This window comes from Hyperoodon ampullatus (genome assembly GCF_949752795.1).
Source record: "Hyperoodon ampullatus genome assembly, chromosome: 14".
Classification (NCBI taxonomy): Eukaryota; Metazoa; Chordata; class Mammalia; order Artiodactyla; family Ziphiidae; genus Hyperoodon; species Hyperoodon ampullatus.
In genome coordinates, this window is record NC_136927.1 from 59,634,380 (window position 1) to 59,656,838 (window position 22,459).

The 22,459-nt window shown below is 54.0% G+C and overlaps 3 protein-coding genes across 5 annotated transcripts; 1 reads left to right on the top strand and 2 right to left on the bottom strand.

Annotated features, from left to right (window-relative positions):
- Positions 1 to 6,059: 6,059 nt before the first annotated feature.
- On the bottom strand, positions 6,060 to 6,536 carry TMEM239 (transmembrane protein 239; the record flags this gene model as incomplete). Its single annotated transcript, XM_079718601.1, has 1 exon — positions 6,060 to 6,536. The coding sequence occupies exon 1, from the start codon at positions 6,513 to 6,515 to the stop codon at positions 6,060 to 6,062; it is 456 nt and encodes a 151-aa protein (XP_079574727.1). The 5' UTR covers positions 6,516 to 6,536.
- A 743-nt stretch (positions 6,537 to 7,279) lies between these two features.
- On the bottom strand, positions 7,280 to 7,863 carry LOC307063414 (uncharacterized protein C20orf141; the record flags this gene model as incomplete). Its single annotated transcript, XM_079719550.1, is given in 3 exon segments — positions 7,280 to 7,517; positions 7,603 to 7,668; positions 7,670 to 7,863. Coding segments are annotated over 3 exon segments (498 nt in total).
- A 6,460-nt stretch (positions 7,864 to 14,323) lies between these two features.
- Positions 14,324 to 20,484, top strand: CPXM1 (carboxypeptidase X, M14 family member 1; the record flags this gene model as incomplete). Of its 3 annotated transcripts, none has more annotated exons than XM_079719725.1 (14): positions 14,324 to 14,534; positions 15,788 to 15,949; positions 16,137 to 16,246; positions 16,354 to 16,493; positions 16,599 to 16,689; positions 17,298 to 17,448; positions 17,533 to 17,621; positions 17,948 to 18,071; positions 18,159 to 18,355; positions 18,443 to 18,622; positions 18,707 to 19,004; positions 19,181 to 19,320; positions 19,974 to 20,076; positions 20,178 to 20,484. In XM_079719725.1, the coding sequence occupies 14 exons, from the start codon at positions 14,324 to 14,326 to the stop codon at positions 20,414 to 20,416; spliced, it is 2,235 nt and encodes a 744-aa protein (XP_079575851.1). In that variant the 3' UTR covers positions 20,417 to 20,484. The 3 variants fall into 3 exon arrangements, with proteins under 3 accessions (XP_079575851.1, XP_079575852.1, XP_079575853.1); XM_079719726.1 differs by having other exon boundaries at positions 14,324 to 14,495; XM_079719727.1 differs by having other exon boundaries at positions 14,324 to 14,495; positions 18,707 to 18,782.
- Between the last annotated feature and the right edge of the window lie 1,975 nt (positions 20,485 to 22,459).

A 22,459-nucleotide genomic window follows, 5' to 3' on the forward strand; every position in this document is an offset into this window, starting at 1 on the left:
ACTCTGTGATTCAGCAATTTCACTTCAAGAGAAATGAGTACATCTAGACAGATCTACGAAAAGACCTGTGCAAGAATATTCATAGAAGTTCTTTTCATAGTAGCCAAAACTTGGAAACAAGCCAAATGTCCATCAACAGGAGAGTGGGGGCTTCCCTGTTGGCACAGTGGTTAGGAATCCGCCTGCCAATGCAGGGGACACGGGTTCGAGCCCTGGTCTGGGAGGATCCCACATGCCGTGGAGCAACTAGGCCCATGCGCCACAGCTGCTGAGCCTGCGCTCTGGGGCCTGTGAGCCACAACTGCTGAGCCCGCGTGCCACAGCTGGTGAAGCCCGCGTGCCTTGAGCCTGTGCTCCACAGCGGGGGAAGCCACCGCAATGAGAAGCCTGCACACTGCAATGAAGAGTAGACCCTGCTTGCCGCAACTAGAGAAAGCCTGCGTGCAGCAACGAGGACCCAATGCAGCCAAAAATAAATACATTAAAAAAAAAAACAGTGGGTAAATATTCGTCCCATACAATGGGACAGTAATAAAGGAGAACAAAATGCTGACAGATGCAACGACACGGATAAATCTCACAGATGTAATGTTGAAAGAAGCCAGAAACTAGAGTACATTTTATATGATTTTATTCTGCATGATTTCAAGAATAGGCTAATCTATGACGATAGAAATCAGAATTGTGGTTACCTTTTGGGGGAGGTATTGATTGGGAAAGGGCATTATGGAACTACCTGGGATGATGGAAAAGTTCTATCTGGCTGGTAGTTACATGGATACACACAAAGACACACAAATGTGTAAAAGTTTATTGAGCCAGAGACCTCCCTGGCAGTCCAGTGATTAAGACTCTGCCCTTCCAATGCGGGGGGTATGGGTTCGATCCCAGGTCGGCCTGCATGCTGTGCAGTGAGGGCAAAAAAAAAAATTTTTTTTAATTGAGCCATACCCTCGATATTTGTGCATTTTATTCATATGTAAAATGTATGAATTATATGTCAATTAAAAGGGAACCAGTGGAGTTCCCTGGTGGCCTACTGGTTAGGATTCACTGCCATGGCCTGGTTCAATCCCTGGTCAGGAACTGAGATCCCACAAGTCGTGCAGTTTGACCAAAGAAAAAAAAGAATATCCAGGAGTGGTTTAACATTAAAAGACACCTAAAAATTTGATTCACCATATAAACAGAATAAAGCAGAATAAGTAGTCCTTGTAGTAGATGAAGAAAAAAAATTTTTTTTAACATTCGACATCCACTCATGATCAAAACTGCTAGCAAACTAGGAGTAGAAAGGAATTTCCTTGACTGGATAAAGATTAACTATCAAAACTCCACAGTAATTCTTAATGGTGGAAACTTAAAAGCAGTTCTTTTAAAATCAGGATCAAGTCAAAGTTACCTGTGAACAGCAATTCCATATACCATTGTCTGGGAATTCCAGCTTGTATAGTCAGAAGATGAACACAAAGGAAGAGGACCTATCCTCATAACATCTGGCTTTTAGATGGATGTGGTATCCTTGGGTTTAGAGGGCTTCACAACTTTCATATATGTTACAAATATTTTGCAAGTATACAGTATCACATATCAATTTAAAAATTTTTTTGGTTTTAGACATTTGAAGACACAGGCCAGAAAATATGATAAAAGCTACAGCTCCTAAGTTCTTTTATTTTGAAGATGGAAAATATTTGAAAGGTAATAGAAATGTTTGCTCAGCAGAAAATAACTTGTCCAAAGTTGGTTGCATCCAGATCCTGATAGAACCTCACAAAAGACAGGTCTTTACCCCCGGAAGAATGGAATAATAGACTAGGGTTGGGACAGCAGTCGGAGACAGTGAAGCCGTCTAGATTGGGCCCTTCCTTCTCCAGGATTCTCATGAGCTCTGCCCTCGATGCCTCTGGGTTTCAGGCTGGGGAACTCGGGCTAGAGTTTTGGGTTAAGGAGATTTTGAGGAGTCAATGAAGCCGCCAGTGGGCCGGAGATGCTCCTTCCTAGCCCCAGGATCTACCTTCTCCGCCACTGCCGGCCCGGCCCGGGAGATACCTCTCCACCTACTCGTTTCCTTCCCACACCCAGCCAAGCCCGACTCTTCGTAGCCAGAGCTGGAGGTCTCCGCCAGGGGAGCAAGTCATGCACCGAGTCAAGGGGCTGCGATTCCGGGGGTGGGGTGGAGGTGGGGGGAGGTGTTGATTTACGGGGGTGGCTAGCACTTTCCCTGTGTGGGTGCCCATTTCCTTCCCAACGTCAGGCCCATGCCCACCCAGCTGTGCCTCCACGGTCAACGCGCGAGCTCGGCGCTCTCCAGCCGTCGCCCTGACCCCTCTCCCGCGCACCTGAGCAACCTCCCCGCGCAGCGCAGGTCTTCTCCTCCTCCTCCTCCCCAAAGGACCCAGTCGGCCCCCTCCTCCTCTGTGGCCACGGACTCTCGGCGAGTAGAGCTGCTCCCCTCACCCGCTAGCGAGGGCGGAGCCGCCCCCTTTCCCCGGCACAGAAGCGTCTGGGTGAGAGCGCCCCCTCCCGGCTTCCCGTAGCTAGTCCTGAGCGGTTCCCTGGGCGCCGCACCGCCTGCTTCCAGGGACCCCTCTTCTTCCCTCTAGGGTGGCCACTGACAACTCTAGCTCAAGTGGAGCCCCCAGCCTTATGATCCCCCTTGACACTGCCCTCTCTGACCCTCTCGCATCCTGGCCGCTCCTACTCATTGCTCCCCGGTCCTTGGGAAAGAGGAAAGTCCTACCGGGCACTCCTGCTCCTAGGCGCCCCCCAGGGTGCGTGTATGCCGCTGTGGATCCTCTCTCTGCTTTCTCACATGCAAGGCCCCTCGCGGCTGACACCTCCTCCACTCCGGTTCTTTATGCTCCCCCTGATCTGATTATTTTTCTGGCCAGGCCACAAGTGTTACTGGAACCCCACCCCATCTGAGCCCGCTGCGGTGTTGGATGGGGTAGGGCCGGCAAAGAAAACTCACCCAACCTCCCAGGTCACTGAGGCCAGTGGGACAGCTTTCCCTTCTTGGCCCAAACGGAGGGGCTTAGAACTTCATTCCAGCAAGTTCATTCTCCCCAGGCTTGCATTATTAAGCGTTTTAAGTCTAAATGGATGACTTTGTCTACATTTAAAGTAATTTCAGGAGTTATGTTTTTCTTTCCTCTCTGCAAGGTCCCTCACTTTATTTCCTTTTATCTGTATACTCCATCCCATTTGGGTGGCTCTAGAGTTAGCCATTCCATTCTATTTTTTGTTCTTATCAGAAAAAAAAATAAGAAGAAGAAGAAAAAAGTGTCTGGTTTTGTTGGCATGCATTTTAAGTTTGTGTGAAAAAAATTGCATTATTTCTCATTCAGCTTCTTTTCACTCAACGCTAGGATTTCAAGATCAATCCATATAGCTTCCACCCTTTCTAACTGCTGCCTCCTCTCCACAGTGCTCATCCACCATATTTCACATTTTCCAACTCCTGCCACAGGTGAGTGCAATCATCATTCTCAGACGTATCCCCTCAACATATCCCCTCACCTGCAGCACTTCTCACAGTGTGCAAAGGTATCCCTTGGGAGTCTTGTTAAAATGCAGGTTCTGATTCATCACGCCTGGGGCGAGGCCTGAGACTCTACATTTGTAGCCAGTTTACAGGTGATGCCTATACTGCTAACCCTAGGACCACACTTTGAGGAGCAAGGCCATTATGGGCCTCTGTGAGAATTCATTTTGGGTTGCTGGGTCACAGGGTATGTGTTGATCTAGTTTGATAAGTATTGCCCATCTGCTCTCCAGTCTGGCTGTGCCACCCTACCCCACACCAGCAACGCAGGAGGGTAGAAGATATATATTTATGTGGGGAAGGGGAAAAGGCCTTCTCCTTGCTCCTGCCAAAATCCTGCCCCCTAGTGTGTCTGGTCTGGGCCAAAACCTCCTCTCTCAATCAGAGTGGCCCCAAGGCTCCGGAGTGATGTCCCTGGCTAGCAATGCATGGCCAAGTCAATCATGGGCCCAAGATTGGCATCCTGGCTTCATCTCTGACAGGAGCTTAAAGAACAGGCACTGAGAAGCCCTGGGGTCTTCAGTTAGGTTATATTTCCTCCATTGCTTTCCCTTTAGTAGCCTGTTAGGCTGGACTAGGACTCAAACAACCTGGCCTTGCCATTGGCAAGTAGCTATCCTGTGCCTGACTTCTCATCTCTAAAATGGGATGGTAACAGCATAGCTACAGTTTGTGGTGTGAGGAGTCAGTCCAGAAACTTTGCCTCACATACCAAGTGCCCCACAGGGGCCCCAAGAACAGGTGTTCTTGCCTTTGTTTTAACCAAGAGGAAAATGAAGTTCGAGAAGGCTTAGCAATTTTTACCAAAGCCATGGAGCTAGAAAGTGACAATGCTGGGATTCAAACCCAGCTTCAGCTAATACACCAGAGCCCGTGCTAACCATGAAGCTATGCCGCCTCCATGTCCTGCCTTGCCCTTGCTACCAGGTCATATTTCAGGGAGAACTGAAAGGAAAAAAGGAGGACTGTGTCTGGGGTTTCAGGTGCTGATGTTGACCAGTGGCATGCAGAGTTATGAAACTCCGCAGCGAGTGGGTTTTAGCAAAAAATGAACCTGGGTTCTAGGGGCTGGTCCCCAGGGCTTGAGTATTTAGCTGGCAGGAGAGGGGCCTTTTGGTTGAGGGATTTAGGAGCAGGGATTTTAGGGTTATGTATATACTGGGGTCAAGACTAGATTGGGGAGGGTCAGGGATTAGGTGGAGGTCTGGAGTGGGGTGGGGGTCAGGTGGTGGGTCTTCTCTATCAAATGTCTTGCCTGTAGTAACTGATCACTCACTGTTTTATTTGGAGGGTTAGCTGATGTGTGAACAGCCAGCATCCTGGGCATCAAGGGATGCCACCTTCCAAGGCCCTCCTGGTGCTGTAAGCAGCTTGTTGGGTTGGTTTTAGAAACCCATGGGCCATGCTTTCCCCACTCACATAGCTGTGCAAGACATCTTCTGGCACCAAGCCCCAGCCCCAAGCATTTCACAATCAGAAGAGTTCAACACCTGCATATTTTGAGATTTCATGGCATACAACCTTTTACATTTTGTTTCCATTCGTCCATCCTCTGTTTACCATGGTAGGGCCCCAGTTGTATCCATGACAGAACATTACTCTGAAGGCCTAGAGAAGCTTTCTGCTCTTTAGAGTTCAATACAGTATCGTACAGTTTTCTGGTCTTTTCAAAGTACTTTACACATAGATATTATTGCTTTTGACTCACAACAGCTCCATGACAGGACCCACTTAATACCAAGGCTCAAAAAACTAATTGGCCAAGGCCACACATTGCATAGGTGGGTGAAATGGGACTTCTTGTTTGTTTTTCCGTAGCAGACCTCAGGAGTCTTAAAGAGTAAGTGCTCTCTGGGAACCTCACTACACTGGTTGGCCCATTTCCCAGAGGTGGGGATGTGGACTGAGGCAGGAGGTAGGAAGTCTAGGGAGTGGGGAATGCTTGGGCAGACAGGTCCGGAAGGTGAGTTGGCTGAGGTCCCATGAGGCTTCTGGCTAGCCCTCTCCCAGCTAAGTTTCTGTCAGTGGGCGCTTTCTAGAGCCTGGGGAAGTGGAAAGAGGAGGTTGGTGGGGGGAATGGCAAATACAGAGGTACCCAAGTAGTTCTCTATGAGTCTGAAGCTGAGGCAGTTGAGCAGCTGCAAGAAAAAGATGCTGCCAGCTGCTAAGGGGGCCCCAGTGGTGTCACCACATGCATGTGGGAGCTCTTGATGGCTTGGTCAAGCTCTGCCCCTGGCTAAGCCTTCTGCCCTAACGTCTCTTCTCAAAGTCCCTGCCCCCCCACCCCAAGTACCTGCAGCATCAGCTTGAGGGAGGTGCCCAGAGGTCAGGCCAGTCTACTCTGCCAGTTCCAACAACATCATGCATGCCCTGACCAGTCCCAACTAGGGACTGAAGGTCTGGGGCCTGCTGAGGCAGGAAGGCCCTGGTCCCAACTGCCCTCCCTCTCCCCTGGGCTTCAGGCCCTAGGCCAGGGCTCAACAGACACAAGCAGCAGGATGGGGTTGCCCTTCTATTGGTCCAAGTCCTGAGCATGGCTCGGGTGAGACATGGAGGTGAGGAGGCCCACGAGGCTCAGCAGTATGGAGAAAAGCAGCAGGAAGGAGGCCATGAAAAGCAGGGTAGGGAGGGCACTGAGCACCAGCAGCAGGACAGCCGGCAGCAGATGGAGCCACGCTGCAGCTGCCACGGGCCACAAGGAGCTCAGCAGGTGGGAGCCAGTGGTGAAGAGCGTGTGGCACAGCATCAGCACCAGCAGCAGGTAGAGGATCCCCTCTAGACCCCACAGCACATGCTGCAGCGGTTGTCGCCAGCCTGATGTGGTCCACCACTGGGTCCAGCTCGGGGGCACATGGCACACGCACCAGCGCACCCAGCCCTCCCGCGTGACCCAGGCCGACCAGGGCACCGCACGCTGTGGCCCCTCGCCAGCCCCGATGGCATGTGTCTCCGCTCGCGGCTGCTGCATCACCGCTGGTGCCCCTGGGGAGAGGGCCACGCCAGCTGCAGGAGCAGCCCTGGAGATGCCTGGCACCTCAGGGTGGGTGAGAGCGCAGGGGTCAGGAGGGTACCAGCATGGGTGTGGTGGGGCTTTGAGCTGGGGCATGGGTCTTACCTCTGGGCAGAGCCACCTAGGTCATGTTGCTTCCTGCAGCGCCCAGCCAGAGTTGAGCCCCCACTCTCACTGCCCCCACCCGTCCCAAAGGAGCCCCATTGTGACCTGGGCTGTGTGGGGGGGTGGTCCAGCCAAGAGAGGAAACACTGCAGGATGTGAGGCTTACCTGAGCCTCTTTCATGGACCCTCCGGGCTGGCAGGGGAGCCTGGTGAGCCCACAGGTGTAGCTTCTCATGTTTTCTTGTGGAAAGACCTCTCTGGATCCCTCCCTTCCCTGCTGGCCGATATCCAGTCACACTCCACTCTCTTGTAGTTCTTTCTCTCTGGACCCTCCTTCTCTAGAACCACAGTGGAGGCCAGAATAGCGACCCCTAACCTAGAGGTTCTGAGGTGGCTCCCATTCCCTGCACTGGGCTCCCTGTCCCTTATCTCACTTTTTACTGATGCCCTCGGACTCAGACCTAAGTATCTACTGTCCACATTGTGGGGAGACCTCAGAGGTCCCCCAAGGTAGGTGCAGGCTGGGGGATAAAGGAGTATCCTCCCACCTTCCCAGACCAGGGTGGAGGAAAAGAGGCCTGAGGAGGCAGCATGGTCAGTGTATTTCCAGAGGGCATTCAGGCCCAAGGATGGAGGCAGAAAGCCAGGGCAAGCAGGGGCAAGGGCATGCCGCGGGCTCCCAGGAGTAGCCCCAGGCCCACGAGCAGCAGCAGCAGAGCCTCCTGGAGGCTGAGTCGTCCTGTGACTGCCACCGTGGGCAGGAGTGGAGCCTCCTGCTGACCTGGACCCTCGCTGGCCCCCTGACTCTGGCCCCCTGTGAGATGTGTGTGCTGTGGCCAGGTGGGACCTGCAGGCCTGTGGAGAGAAAGGGTGGCAGCTGGGCTTTGGGAGGTTGACCCCTTGCTCACTTGCCCAACCTGCCAGGCTGCTGTCTACATACCAGTGGAGCAGGTCAAAGGCCAGGAAGCTGACCAGTAGCAGCAGCGGCGAGGCTGGGCCAGCTGTGGAAGACTGCCCGAATTGTCAGCCCCAGTGCCCCTAGCCCTAGGACACTGTCCAGGACCTGGGCCTGGCTAGGGCCCCAGGGAGACACACATGGACCCACTGGGCTACCCGATCCCTCCCCAGCACCCACGCCCCTGGAAGGGACTGGGACAGGATAAGCAAGGGCTTCGGGCCTGGGTAAGCAGAGGCGGGTCATGGAGGGAGGTGGAGGTTACAGGAAGGACCAGGGCCGGGAAGGAGTATGGGGGGGAGGACCATGGGAGGGGGTGGGGCCCTGGCAGACACTCAAGGGTGAGCTCAGGCAGTGGGGAGCTGGGCTCCTTAGAAATCTCCCCCTCCCCACACACCCACCCACCAAACCCTCCTCACCCCTTCCCACTTCAGTCAGCCATTCTAGTGGGTTGGGCGACTGGAGCATTGTGACCTACTGCCAGGTGGGGACCTGGGGTAAGGAGCAAGCTAATGCTGGCTCTGGCCTCATAAGTAGCGGGTGGCTTAGGCAGAGTTTAGCCAAAGGGAGGTCTGACTTTTGAGAGCTAAGACTAATCCTCTTGTCTTTGCTAATTCTCGGCCCTAGGGCCCTCCGGTGGGGATTTGAGTTGCCAGGAAGGCATTATAACCCCATCACCACCTGGGCAGCTTACCATGGGAGGAAGGGCTGCTTTGTCTCACGGGTTCCCGGGGCTGGGTGTCCAGGGACAAGTCACTCAATCTGTCTGTCCCCAGCTCTCTCCCCTGAAAGTCGGGTGAGGCCTGTGGGCTCTTGTGGGGGATTTTTCAGAACTGCAGTCCTGGAATGCAGAGATAGACTCTGCCAGGAAGCAACCAGAGGCTTTCTGGGGCAGGGCTCCCACATGACCTACTAAATGGGGGTGGGGCAGGAAGGGGCTGTTTAGCTGTTTGAAGCATTTTTGTTTGTGGGAGGTGTTCTGGATACTGGCATTCCAGAAATGGCACAGAGAATGTGACTGTAAGAGGGCTACAAATAGTAACCCCAAAATTGGAGGTAAAGGTTACCCTCCAAGAATGAAATTAAGGAAAATGAACATGTATGAAGGGATTGGTCACCTGGAAAAGAAACCTATCTCCACTAATAATCTGTAAATGGCTACAGAGGTTCAGTTTAGTGACTTGAGAGGCAAGAGTGGAAATGGGTCATAACTGAGAGAACTTAATCCTTGTTCACATATCATACTTCGAAGGAAAACTGATGGAGGTAGGGGTAGGGGGACAGTGACCATACAGGCCCTAGGAGAGGAGGAGACAGAACAAGGGTCCGGCTGCATATCTGCCTCCAGGGGATTCTGTTCAAAGATTCAAGCCTGGTGACCTTGACATCTTTGGTGGTGATGAGCTCAACAGCCATAGAGCCAATGCCACCAGCCCTTGGGACCATTCATTGATTGCCTTTTTCTGAGTCTTCCCAGAGCAATAAAGCAATGCCCACAAAATTCTGAGAGAAAATGATTTACAACCTAGTAACATATCTGTCTAAACGATTATCAAGTATGAGGATAGAATAAAGACATTTTAAGCCAAACAAGGTTTCAAAAACTTGACCTTGCATACACTCTTTCTTAGGAAGCTACTGGAGCATGTGCTTCAGAAAAATAAGGAACTAAACTAAGAAAGAAGTGAGGCTAAACACAGGAGAGTGGTGATGAGAAAGACCTGGGACGTCAGCTATGTTTCCAGGTAAAGAAAGCAAGCAACCCAGCCTGGAATCAAAAGATAGATGCTCCAGGAGGGATGTCTCCAGAAGAAAATGAAACTGATTATATGCTGTTTTTGTTTGTTTGTTTGTTTGTTTGCGGTACACGGGCCTCTCATTGTTGTGGCCTCTCCCGTTGCGGAGCACAGGCTCCGGACGCGCAGGCTCAGCGGCCATGGCTCACGGGCCCAGCCGCTCCGCGGCATGTGGGATCTTCCCTGACCGGGGCAGGAACCCGTGTCCCCTGCATTGGCAGGCGGACTCTCAACCACTGCGCCACCAGGGAAGCCCTGTTTGTTTGTTTTTTAATTTATTTATTTTTGGCTACATTGGGTCTTCGTTGCTGTATGAGGGCTTCTCATTGCAGTGGCTTCTCCTGTTGCAGAGCACGGGCTCTAGGCACGCGGGCTTCAGTAGTTGTGGCACGCGGGCTCAGCTACTCTGCAGCATGTGGGATCCTCCTAGACCAGGGCTCGAACCCACGTCCCCTGCATTGGCAGGTGGATTCTTAACCACTGCGCCACCAGGGAAGTCCCTATCTGCTGTTTTTAGACATATGCAAAATGTTTAGTTCTGTTGGAACCTTTGGGATTGAATTAGCAACTAGTGCCTTGAAAACCAAGCAAATGATAAAACAAAGTAATTGCTAACTCCAGGGAACAAAAAAAGTTGAACAATAATCTTTACATGGTCATAATATGAGCACTGAATATTGACTCCAGTGATTTAGTTCTTTTGGGAGGATGGCAGGAGGAAACGTGTATGTGTATTTTGGTGTATGTTGGGGGGAGGGGTGGTAGGAAAGCTAAATCCTTAATTCCATAGCAGGAAATCCACAGATAACATCTAAACATAAAAATCCAAGAAATAGCAATAGAAGCATAAAGGTAAATACAAGAAGGGATAACAAACAGAACTAAAAGTGGTTGACTTGAGAATAGAGAAGCATAGAAAAGAATCTTGTGTTACAGACCTATATGTGATTTACCTTTAAAATTATATTCTGCATGGACTTCCCTGGTGGTCCAGTGAGTAAGACTCCACACTCCCAATGCAGGGGGCCCAGGTTCGATCCCTGGTTGGGGAACTAGATCCTGCATGCATGCCACAACTAAGACTCCGCATGCTGCAACTAAGAAGTTTGCGTGCCGCAACTGAAGATCCTGCGTGCCTCAACTAAGACCTGGTGCAGCCAAAATAAATAAATAAATAAACAAACAAATAAATAAATATTTTTAAAAGGCCTTAAAAATTATATTCTGTAGTATTTCGATTAAAATGATTTCGTTTAAAACAAGCAAATCAATATAGGGTCCTTTGGTGGAGATCAGGAATATACCCTCCCAGGATTAATGAAATACCAATTTCCTAATGTTACGTGGATGTCCTCTTACAGCTTGAGATAAAATTTCCAGTAACAGCATCGAACACCGTCAAACTCAGAAAGCTGTGAGTCTCATGCATTTTAGATGGAGTTGCTCTAAACCTCCATCTAGTGCTTCTCAGCCCACCTGAATCTCCTGGGGTTGAATCCTCTGGGGACCTTTTTAAAATGCAGATTCTGATATAGTAGGTCTCGGCAGGGATTCTGCATTTCTAACAAGCTCCCAGGGGATGCTGATGCTGTTGGTCCTCGGCCACACTTTGAGGAGTAAGGCTCTAGAAGACATTGATGTACAAAAGAGAGATAGCTGGGGGAGGTAGTGGTGAGGGGAGACGGGCACGTGGGGAGATGCCTCTAGGTGCCACAGGAGTCCCCATCAAAGCTCACCTGCATCATAGGGAGAGCACTTAGTGGGAAGCGAGTACCAAGGACAGGAGATTAGGAGGCACAGAGAGGCAGCAGATTTGCCTACTTCTCAATTTACAGCCAGACACATAGCCTCCTCTCTTCTCTTGATAATGTTTTATTCCAACTACGTATGTGGGAGCAAGATGACTGTGTTAAGCTGTTTCCCTACCTTTAATTCATCTGGTAGTGGCCTCCAGGAACCACATATTATCTCACTTCACAGCAACCCAAAGAGGAAGATATTATTGTTCCCATTTTACAGGTGAGAAAACTGAGGCTCGGAGAGGTAAAATTACCGTCCAAGGATACGCAAACAAAATGAACAGCAGAAGTGGGATGTGACATTAAGCCTGTGTGGCACCAAAGTCATCTATCGTCTCTGCCTCCAGCCACCTGACCACACTGGGGAGCAGCCAGGAGGGTCCCAGACCATCCCTTAAGCCAAAATCCCTTTGGGGCAGGTATCTCCACCCAGTCCAGCTCAGTCTTGCTCATTTGTGATTTGCAACATATTCTTGCTCTCGGGAGGCCACGAAAAAGCCTCCACCTGGCTCCCAGGGCTAGAGATCTGGCTGTGCAAGTACCTGCACCCTGGAAGCCGCCACCTCTAGACCCTGCTTCCGGACTTGATGCCTTTGCAGCTCTAGGCAACCAAATAGCAAGGGTTAAAGGCAGCAGCTGAGCAGGGAGAACAGAAGGGATGAGCAAGTTAGAAGGGGCGTGAGAAGGTGGGAGATTGGTGGGAGATGGCCAGCATGCCCCATCCCACCTGTCTCTTTGGGGGCAGGTCTCCCAGTTCATTGCTGGCCAACTCCTCTCCTGTAAAACCTGGCACTGTGGAGGAGGCCAGCTTCCCTCCAGCCCTGCTGGGTCCCCTCTAACCTTGAACATATTATACACATACTTTTTGAGCACTGACTAGAGACCAAGCACTGTTCTAGGCCCTGAGGTACAGCTGTGAACATTTGGGTGCAAAAGGCTTTTGTGGGGTTGCTTACCTTCTGCTGGGTGGGAGTGGGAACCCAGACAAAGAACACATGATAAATAACACAAGATATATTCAGAGAGGGTTGAGTACCTTGAATCAATAACACAACAAGAGTGAGAGGATATAGTACGTGTGGAGGCTGTAGTTTACTTTTCTCAGAATGGTCAGGGAAGTAAGTAACATTGAAAGGCCAGCTGAGTGATAGGATGCAAATTTGGTGAACCAGTGCAAAGGCCCTGGGGCTGGATGAGGCTGGTGCATTGGAGGAACAGCTAGAATGCCTGTGTGGCTGGAGAGATATGAGCCAGGAGGAGAACACAGGGAGATGAGGTGGGAAAGGTGTGGGTGGGGAAGAACATTTTCAGGAATAGCCTGGAAGGTGAACCCACTAGGACAATTTGGCTGTGGTGTAGGGAAGGGCTTGGAGGAGGTGGGAGCCTCAGGAGGCTGACCTGTCCTAGCCAGGTTCTGCCCCGACCCTCTCACACCACTCTGTGAAACTTGGATGAGGGTGGGGCCAGGGAAGTGGGCAGACTGGGTTTTGGCGGGAGATGGAGCAGTCCTCAGGACTTGTACAGACCCGCTTCTAGCTCCACAGAGCCTCTCCCTGCCTCCCACCTCTGCGAAGCCTGGGGCCGCAGTACCGTCTTTCTGCCGCTGACTCGGCCCGGCGCTTCGGGGACCCTGCGCTTCGGCACGCCTTCCTTGAATTTTTCTAGATCCTCCTCTGGTGACTGGGACCCGGCAGTGGTGTCCAGGCGGGGCGCTCTAAGGCGGGAGCAGGACCCGCGGGGGCCCTGTCCCAGTTACTCCCTTTCGGGGGTTCTCTACCCAGAGCGCATGGGGTGGACCAAATGCCTTGAGGAGCTCCGGGACTCGAGTCTATGAGATGGTTCTTACTGGGGGTGGGTCTCAGTTCCAGGATCTTCTTTTGAGAGATCCGACGAGATTGGTGCTGACACGCTGATTTAGGGTAATTCAAATTGTTCACATGGGTAGTGACCTTGCAGAAAACATTTGCTCAGGGGTCCCGCGCACTCCGGAGGATTCCCGGCCACCTCTGGGCATCTCTTCTTACTTGGGGATGGCAGTGTCTCCCTGGCGGGATCCTTGCAAGGGCAAAGCACCGGCCAGAGGCGCACAGTGAACGAATGCCTTCCTTCTGGGGAGGCGACCCTGGCGTGGGGGAGCCAAAGGGGACCTCGGAGGGGGATGGGGAGGGTCCTGCGCTCTGGAATCCCGGGGTCGGTGGTGGTCCCGAAGACACAGACCCAGGGCTGCCGGCTCCCAGAGGAGAGTGAGGCGGGGGAGGGCAGGACATGCATCAGCCTCGCCCTCCACCCCCTGCCCCAGCCCGCTGGGCATAGGCTCGGACGCCTCTCCTCGGATTATGTAACCCCGGAACGTGGCAGCCGGGTGAGCGAAGGACGGGAGGCTGGGGAAAGGAAGAGAGAGGAGAGGCGGGGCGCCGTGGTGGGGGGGTGGGAAGCACCGCCTCTAGCTGGGCCCCTTGGGTGTCCTTCAGAAGGATTCCTGGAGAGCCAGCCCTCCCCCACCCCGTACCCCAGCCGCCGCCTCAGTTTCCTCTCACCCTTCTTTCCGTCCCACCCGTCCTGGCAGGGGATTCTGACTGGATAGATTTCCCTCTCGGGTTGTAGTTTCCTCCCCAGAGTTCTCGGCTTCACTACCTAGGCTAAGTCAATTAGCCGCCCTGAGCCTCAGTTTACCAGTTTGTAAGATGAGATTTGTCTGAGAGGCCACGGGTAAAGCGCCTGGCACGGGACATGGTACACAGTAAGTGCCCACTGTGGGACGGGCGCACAGGATCGCGTGGAATCCAGGGTGCGGGGTCTTTTCCGAGAGAGGCGGGTGAGTTAGGTGCGGGGGGTTGGGGCGCGGGGCAGAGAGGGAGGGGGAAGGTCGGCGGGTGCGGAGACCCTGGGCTGCAGCCCTGGCCCCTCCCCGCCCCTTCCTTCCTCTCCCCTCAGCTGCCCACCCCTCGGCTCCTGGGTCCGAGGCCAACTAGCGGGCTGTGGGCGTGTCGAAGGCCGCAGGGGGCGTGCGGCGGCGGCAGGAAGGGGCGGGGGGCTCCCGAGCCCCAGCAGGAAGAGGCGAACCCACCGGCCATCGCGGGCCCAGCGCGTGTACTCGCTTTGGACCCCGCCATGTGGGGCCTCCTGCTCGCCTTGGCCACTTTCGCGCCTGCCGTCGGGGTGAATCTGGGGGCGTCCGGCGCCTCGGTGCTGGGCCTGGCGTCGCCCGCGACCACCGAGGCCCCGGTCTCGACCCCGGCCCCGCGTAGCAGCCAGGCAGAGCTGTCCGCAGGGAACAAGAACGGTGAGCTCCCGACCCACGGCCCGCTTCTTCCGCGGGCCGGTTGTCCCACTCCTCCGCCTCCCGTGTGGCGACCCCTCCCCAGCACGCGCACACACACCCCACACACGCCACACTCCGTGCCCAGCGCCTGTGTGGCGACCCTTCCCCACGCACACACACTCCCTGCCCAGTACAATGGCTGCTGAGTCAGCAGCCCCAGTTCCCTGCCAAACCAACTCAACAGTCCTGGGACAGGAGCCAGTGGGATACTGCCTCTTCCAGCCCCAGACTTTCCCTTTTCACAGATGAGGAAACTGAGGCCAGAGCCAGGAGGAGGGTAGAAAGAGGTGCAGACAAAGGAGGGGGCAGAGCAAGACTGTGAGGAAGAGCTTGAGGGCAGGCGCTGGAAGGAAAGAACCGAGGAAGGGAAGAAGAGCGCTCTGCCAGGGGGAGCGCGGCGCTGCCTGGGGAAGGGACGGGGAAGGCCGCCTGACTTCCCACCTTTTCAGATGCGGGAGTAAGAGATGAGGAAAGCAAGGGGATTGGCAGCCTAGGAGGGCTTCTTGGGAGAGGCAAGTGGAACTGGTCCTGAAGGTATCTCTGAATTAGGAAGAGCTGAAGAGGAGGGCAGCCAAGAAGGAAACAGTCTGTGCAAAGGCACCGGGCACCTAACACAAAAATGTACAGCATGCTCTAGGGGCATCTGTGGAGCTAGGCTGGGTGGGAACTAGTGGCACCTGCCCTGTGCAATGAATGCTTTGTACTGAAGGGCAGGCAGGGCAGGGGTCCAGCTCTGGAAAGCCTGAGCACCCGGGAAGACATGGATTTGAGGACAGGACATCTCAGCTCAGACGGCAGACATAATGATGGAGGTGGTACAGAGGCTTTGGGGCATGAGACCGAGTCTGGAGCTAAGGAAGGCTCCTTGAAGTGTATCTGGGCTGAGATGCAAAGGAAGAATGGGAATTAGGCAATAAAATCAAAGGTGGTGGATGACAGGGAAGGGGACAGCCGGGCAAAGAAGGAGTTAAAGAACCAAATTCAGCTCTTTGGAGTAAGCAGATAGTTCCTAGTGGCAGTGTAGCTTTCTGTTGGTGAGGGCCAAGCCGTCAGAGGGGAGAAGGAATCAAGGAAGTGGATGGAGAGGTAGGTTGGGGGTCAGCCTGCGGGCCTTTAAGTCCATGCCAAGGTTCTTGGATATGTGTGGTGGGGCCTGTTGTGGACTTGCAGGCTTTCTTGGGCTGGCAGACCTCTCCATCTGGGGTTTCGTGTCATCCTTTCCCTCCCTGGTGCTCGGCCTCCTTGGTCCCCAGGGACCTCAGAACAGCATGTCCGGATTCGAGTCATCAAGAAGAAAAAGATCATCATGAAGAAGCGAAAGAAGCTAACTCCCCCCAGACCCCCGGCGACTGCCAGGGCTTCAGTGACCACGAGCCCTGCAAGGACTCTTGACCTCCCTGAGAAGCAAGAACCAGGTACCACCGTTCCAGGGGCCCTGCCCAGACTTGCAGTCTCTGGGGCACAAACTAATGTAGCTCTTGGTCTCCTGGGCATAGACATGCCCCTAGCCTGTCCAACACACTGGCAAGCTTAGGCACAGCTTCCTACGTGCCCTGACCACTCTTTCTCTGGTCCCATTTTACTGCTTTTTCCCTGTCCCAGACTGTCCCCCTTTGGGCCTGGAGTCCCTGCGAGTTTCAGATAACCAGCTCGATGCATCTAGCAGCCAGTCCTTTGGTCTTGGACCACACCGAGGACGGCTCAACATCCAGGTCAGCAAGGCAACCCCTAGGACCTACTTACTTGCCCCTCCCACCTTTGATTAAGGCTTACCCCATACTGCCTACCTGGTTCTGATTACTATGTCCTGTGCCCACAGTCAGGCCTGGAGGATGGTGATCTTTTTGATGGGGCCTGGTGTGCCGAGCAGCAGGATGCCGAGCCATGGCTTCAGGTGGATGCTAGGCACCCCACCCGCTTCTCAGGCATTATCACACAGGGCAGGAACTCCATCTGGAGGTGAGGCAGGATATCTCCAGACCAGGGAAGTCATGGGCAGACTCAGGAGGACTGGGGTGGGAGTCCTGGGAGCCACCCATGATCTCTACCCATCTTTCCTGCCAGGTATGACTGGGTCACATCATACAAGGTCCAGTTCAGCAATGACAGTCTTGCCTGGTGGGGGAGTAAGAATCGCAGCAGTGGGATGGACGCGGTGAGAGGTCCCATGGTGGCTGGGGCCCTCTATGCTGGGAGTTGGGCTCCTGGCCCACTGTAGGGTGCTGGGCTGGGCTGGGGCTCCTCTGAGGACAAGGAACAGGTGTCCACTTGGTCATCCCAGGAGAAAGGGGGTTGTTGTCAGGATGGGTGGCACCCAGCAGACAGCCTTGGATCATGCCTGTATCCTCCCCAAATACTTCCTCCATGCCACAGCCTCCTGCTGGAACACCCTTTCTGGTGATGGGCCCCTGGTCCTTGCATCACTTCTCACCTCCTCATAGCTCTGGCTTCCCCATCTCAATGACCCCTTTTTACCCCAGGCTACAGTGTAGGGTCCTGGCCAGCTCCAGGATTGGCTGCTTCTGAGTCACATGGCCATATCGGTCTAATGAGCTGTGACCAAAATGGAAAGCGTGGCCACCTAGGGCTGCCTGCTGGCAAAGGCTGTGGGCAGCGGTCTGTGTTTGACACAGTGGGCAAGTCTCCAGCTGAGCCTACGGGGGTGGATTTTTCAGTGAGCTCAGCGGCCTGAGCTCCTTCCCTGGGCCCTCCGCCAGGCTGCTGGGGTTCAAGCCACCCTTACAAAGGACTTGATGCCCCCAGGTATTTCCTGCCAATTCGGACCCAGAGACACCAGTGCTGAACCTCCTGCCTGAGCCGCAGGTGGCCCGTTTCATTCGCCTGCTGCCCCAGACCTGGCTCCAGGGAGGTGCATCCTGCCTCCGGGCAGAGATCCTGGCCTGCCCAGTCTCAGGTGGGCTTTAAGACAAGGGTTGGATGGGCAGGGCGCACCCTCCACTGGGAACTCCCCCTTTATTGGGAACTCATCCTCTACCAGATCCTAATGGTCTATTCCCTGAGGTCCCTGTGCTGGGATCCTCCGACACACTGGACTTCCGGCATCATGATTATAAAGCCATGAGGAAGGTAACCCCTATGACCCAGGAGGGAATTTCTGCCCATCTCAGGTCCCCCGCCTACCAGGGCATAACTGGCTGTGTTTGCCCTCATGTCCTCCCTCATCTCACCCTCCTGTTGACCCCTAAACTGCCCCAATTTCCGTTGTTATGGCACCTCCCTTATTCTGACCCTTCCTTCTGGTCTGCTGCTGCCCACTCCTGTACTGTGCCGTGGTGTCCCCATCTGTATGGGCCACCACAAGCTTTTGAAGTCCTTCCGTGGCCACATGTGTCTGACCCCTGGGTCTGATCCTCCCATGCCCTGCACCATGGGAGGTGCACTCCGCCCCCCAGCTGATGAAGCAGGTGAACGAGCAATGCCCCAACATCACCCGCGTCTACAGCATCGGGAGGAGCCACCAGGGCCTGAAGCTGTATGTGATGGAAATGTCGGACCAGCCTGGGGAGCATGAGCTGGGTACTGGCAGGTGGGGTGGGAGAGGTGGGCACAGCGGCGGGGAGGGACAGGGGCACGAGCCAGTTGCAAGCACCTGTGTGCTCCCAGGAGAGCCTGAGGTGCGCTACGTGGCCGGCATGCATGGGAATGAGGCCCTGGGGCGGGAGTTGCTCCTGCTCCTAATGCAGTTCCTGTGCCGTGAGTTCCTGAGAGGGGACCCGCGGGTGACCCGGCTGCTCACCGAGACGCGCATTCACCTGCTGCCCTCCATGAACCCTGACGGCTATGAGACTGCCTTCCACCGGGTAGGCCACTTGGCCCAAGGGCCAGCCTGCTCCTTCTGTCGTGGTGCCCGGAGCCTGCTTGGCTTGAACAAACCTCTTCCCTTGCAGGGCTCGGAGCTGGTGGGCTGGGCAGAGGGCCGCTGGAACCATCAGGGCATTGACCTTAACCATAATTTTGCTGACCTCAACACACCACTGTGGGAAGCAGAGGATGATGGGCTGGTGCCTGACACTGTCCCCAACCATCACCTGCCACTGCCTACTTACTACACCCTGCCCAATGCCACTGTGAGTATTCTGGGGGCAGTCGTGGAGGGCCACCCTAGGGGCCTTTGTCTCTGTCTCCCACCCCCCTGACCTGCCCTTGTCCAGGTGGCTCCTGAAACGCGGGCAGTGATCAAGTGGATGGAGCGGATCCCTTTTGTGCTAAGTGCCAACCTCCACGGGGGTGAGCTCGTGGTGTCCTACCCCTTCGACATGACTCGGACTCCGTGGGCTGCCCGTGAACTCACGCCCACCCCAGATGAGGCAGTGTTTCGCTGGCTCAGCACTGTCTATGCTGGCACTAACTGGGCAATGCAGGACCCAGATCGCCGACCCTGCCACTACCAGGACTTCTCCTTGTATGGCAACATCATCAACGGGGCTGACTGGCACACAGTTCCTGGAAGTATGTGCCCAAGGGTGGGGTTAGCTCCGTCCCCATAACTCTGCCCAATAATACAGTCTGCTCTCACATAACCAGTGGTGTCAAGTGTCACCAGGAAGTGTCTCCCAGAGGAGGGCACCAGGAGGGCAGGGCTCCCATCCCGCCCCTTTAGGCTCCAGTGTCTGCGGTACCCCTAGGCATGAATGACTTCAGCTACCTACACACCAACTGCTTTGAGGTCACTGTGGAGCTGTCCTGTGACAAGTTCCCTCACGAGAACGAGCTGCCCCAGGAGTGGGAGAACAACAAAGATGCCCTTCTCACCTACCTGGAACAGGTCGGACCTGAATCCCCTCTGTGCCCAGCCTGCCCGAGTCACTCCTGACTGGTCTCTTCTCCATGTTGATGCAGCTCCCAATAGGGAGCTGAGCCTAAGGTCAGGCTGAGCATTCTGACTCACAGGTGCCATGGGTCACACTCACTCAGCATCATATTGACTTGGAGGGATACAGGACAGGAATCACAGTTTGCCAGCGGGGTGGTGTAAGACATTGTTAACGGGTGGGAATAGACCTGACAGCAGTCCAGGCAATTGTCCATAGAGCTGACCCAGAGCTGTTCTCAGAAAAGAGTCCGATTTTGCAAATGCAGGAAATGCCCTGGCATAGACACTTCACTTTTCACAGAACTCATGTACCTTGGAATGACTCCGAAAGTATAGTTTCCAAGAGTTCTAAAACATAAGACCAATAACAAGAGTTACTCAACTCGGGAAAGCCCATAGATATGCCCTCCTGCCAGGCATTTATAGTTCTCCCAATCCAGATGCAGTTTGTCAATCAGGAGATATTTTCACCAGAGGATTGTCACGTAGGAACAGAGTAGACGCACCACCTCTATCAAATTTGTGGGGAACAGAGCCAGAAAGTGAACTGAAGGCCACATTTTCACACAGAAGGAAAGGGGTTTTGATAACCTTTTCCCACACAGGTGCGTATGGGCATTGCCGGAGTTGTGAAGGACAAAGACACGGAGATTGGGATTGCTGATGCTGTCATTGCCGTGGATGGGATTAACCATGATGTAACAACGGGTGGGTGTGTGGGGGAGGGGATGGGGGGAGGTGTGGGAGGCTTTAGCCGGGTCAGAAGCTGAGGACCACTGGACCCTGATCTTGCTTTTCACTCCTCCCAGCATGGGGCGGGGATTATTGGCGCCTGCTGACCCCAGGGGACTATGTGGTGACTGCCAGTGCTGAGGGCTACCACGCAGCGACTCGGAACTGCCGGGTCACCTTTGAAGAGGGCCCTGTGCCCTGCAATTTCCACCTCACGAAGACTCCCAAACAGAGACTTCGAGAGCTGCTGGCAGCTGGGGCCAAGGTGCCCCCGGACCTTCGCAGGCGGCTAGAGCGGCTGAGGGGACAGAATTAACACCTCTAGCTGAAGAGCCCCAGAGCCTTGGGCAGGCTGGACCTGTTCAGAACTGAAGGAGGGGGCACGGAGAGTTGGGAGGGAGGGACAAAGTAGGGGGAAAGATGCTCAGGCTCATTAAAGCTATTTGACACCTAAGCCAATCTTCCTGTGGTCTCTATGTCCCAGGTCCTCCACCTGGGCCAGGCCTCAGCTTCCCCGATCCTATTCTGCACACACTTGCATACTCATCAGTTGACTTCTGGAAAAATAGTGTGGGAAGAGGATCCCACCTGTGTTCTTCCTGAACCAGGGCTTGGCAGAGCAACTCTTCAACCCATCAACTTCTGCGGCAGACACCACTTGGTGCTGTGAAACATTCTGTAAGCACCTGCTCAGTGCCAAGCATGCAAGGAGTCAAGGGTAAACAGTGCCCATCAACCTCCTGAGGCTCCCAGTCAAGAGAGGGGACAAGCGTGCCAAGGTGGAGGCTGGATGCTGTGGGAGCAGAGACCGGGGAGGTGTACACATGGGAGTGAAATACAGTGCTGTGGGTCAGTCAGGATGCAATAGAGGTGACGGTTCTCGAAGTTTAGGTGGGAGGCGGGTATGGTGTCGGGGCACGGACAGGGACAGCTCCAAGGAGAAAACCAGAGATAGAACAGCTGAGAGCATTTGGGTTTGCTTCACCAGCCATTTTGGAGAGTGTTGGTAAATGACAGCATTCGACTCGTTTCTTTCAGACTGAAGGGGAAGTTATGTGTTGGTCAGTATCTTGCCAGGAAAATAACCCACTCTAGGTATTTCAAGAAGAGGGGAATTTAATGCTGGACATTGGGTATAAAGGTGTTGGAAGAGGGCTTCCCTGGTGGTGCAGCGGTTGAGAATCCACCTGCCAATGCAAGGGACACGGGTTTGAGCCCTGGTCCGGGAAGATCCCACATGCTGCAGAGCAGCTAGGCCCGGGCGCTACAACTACTGAGCCTGCGCTCTAGGGCCCGCAAGCCACAGCTACTGAGCCCATGCACCACAACTACTGATGCCTGCACTCCTGGAGCCCGTGCTCCACAACAAGAGAAGCCACCACAATGAGAAGCCCTAGGACACAACTAGAGAAAGCCCGCATGCAACAACGAAGACCCAACACAGCCAAAAATAAACAAATTTAAAAAAAAGAAATATTCCAATGAATGAAACATACCAAATGTCAGTAATAAGCAAGACACATTCCTTTAGGGAAACTTAAAAAAAGTCCAGGGCTTCCCTGGTGGCGCAGTGGTTGAGAGTCTGCCTGCCGATGCAGGGGACACGGGTTCGTGCCCCGGTCCGGGAGGATCCTACATGCCGCGGAGCAGCTGGGCCCGTGAGCCATGGCCACTGAGCCTGCGCATCCGGAGCCTGTGCTCCGCAATGGGAGAGGCCACAACGGTGAGAGGCCTGCGTACCGCCAAAAAAAAAAAAAAAAAAAAAAATCCAGTCTGTATATGCAAATAAAGCAAGGAAATGCAGTCTTAAAAAAAAAAAAAAAAAGATGTTGGAAGAGCTGGATGAGAAAAAGGGAGAAGGGAGTTTTACTTAGAAATCAGGAAGCTAATAACACCCTTGGTTTGGGTTTTTTGTTAGTATTTTTTGGCTGTGTTGGGTCTTTGTTGCTGTGTGCGAGCTTTCTCTAGTTGTGGCGAGTGGGGGCTACTCTTGAGGTGCACGGGCTTCTCAGTGCGGTGGCTTCTCTTGTTGTGGAGCACAGGCTCTAGGTGTGCAGGCTTCAGTAGTTGTGGCGCGCAGGCTTAGTTGCTCCGCGGCATGCGGGATCTTCCTGGACCAGGGCTCAAACCCGTGTCCCCTGCATTGGCAGGTGGATTCTTAACCACTGCGCCACGAGGGAAACCCTGGTCTGGTGTTTATAAGCCTGATGTTGGTGCTGGTGCTGGAGCCCACAATCACCTGTGGCCACCAGTAGCCAGCTGTGATCACTTGTGGTCGCCTGCTGTGGCTGGAGTCAGAAAGATTTCTCCCTTCCACTTTCTAATCTCCAACCTATGAAGTCCACTGGCAAAATCTAAC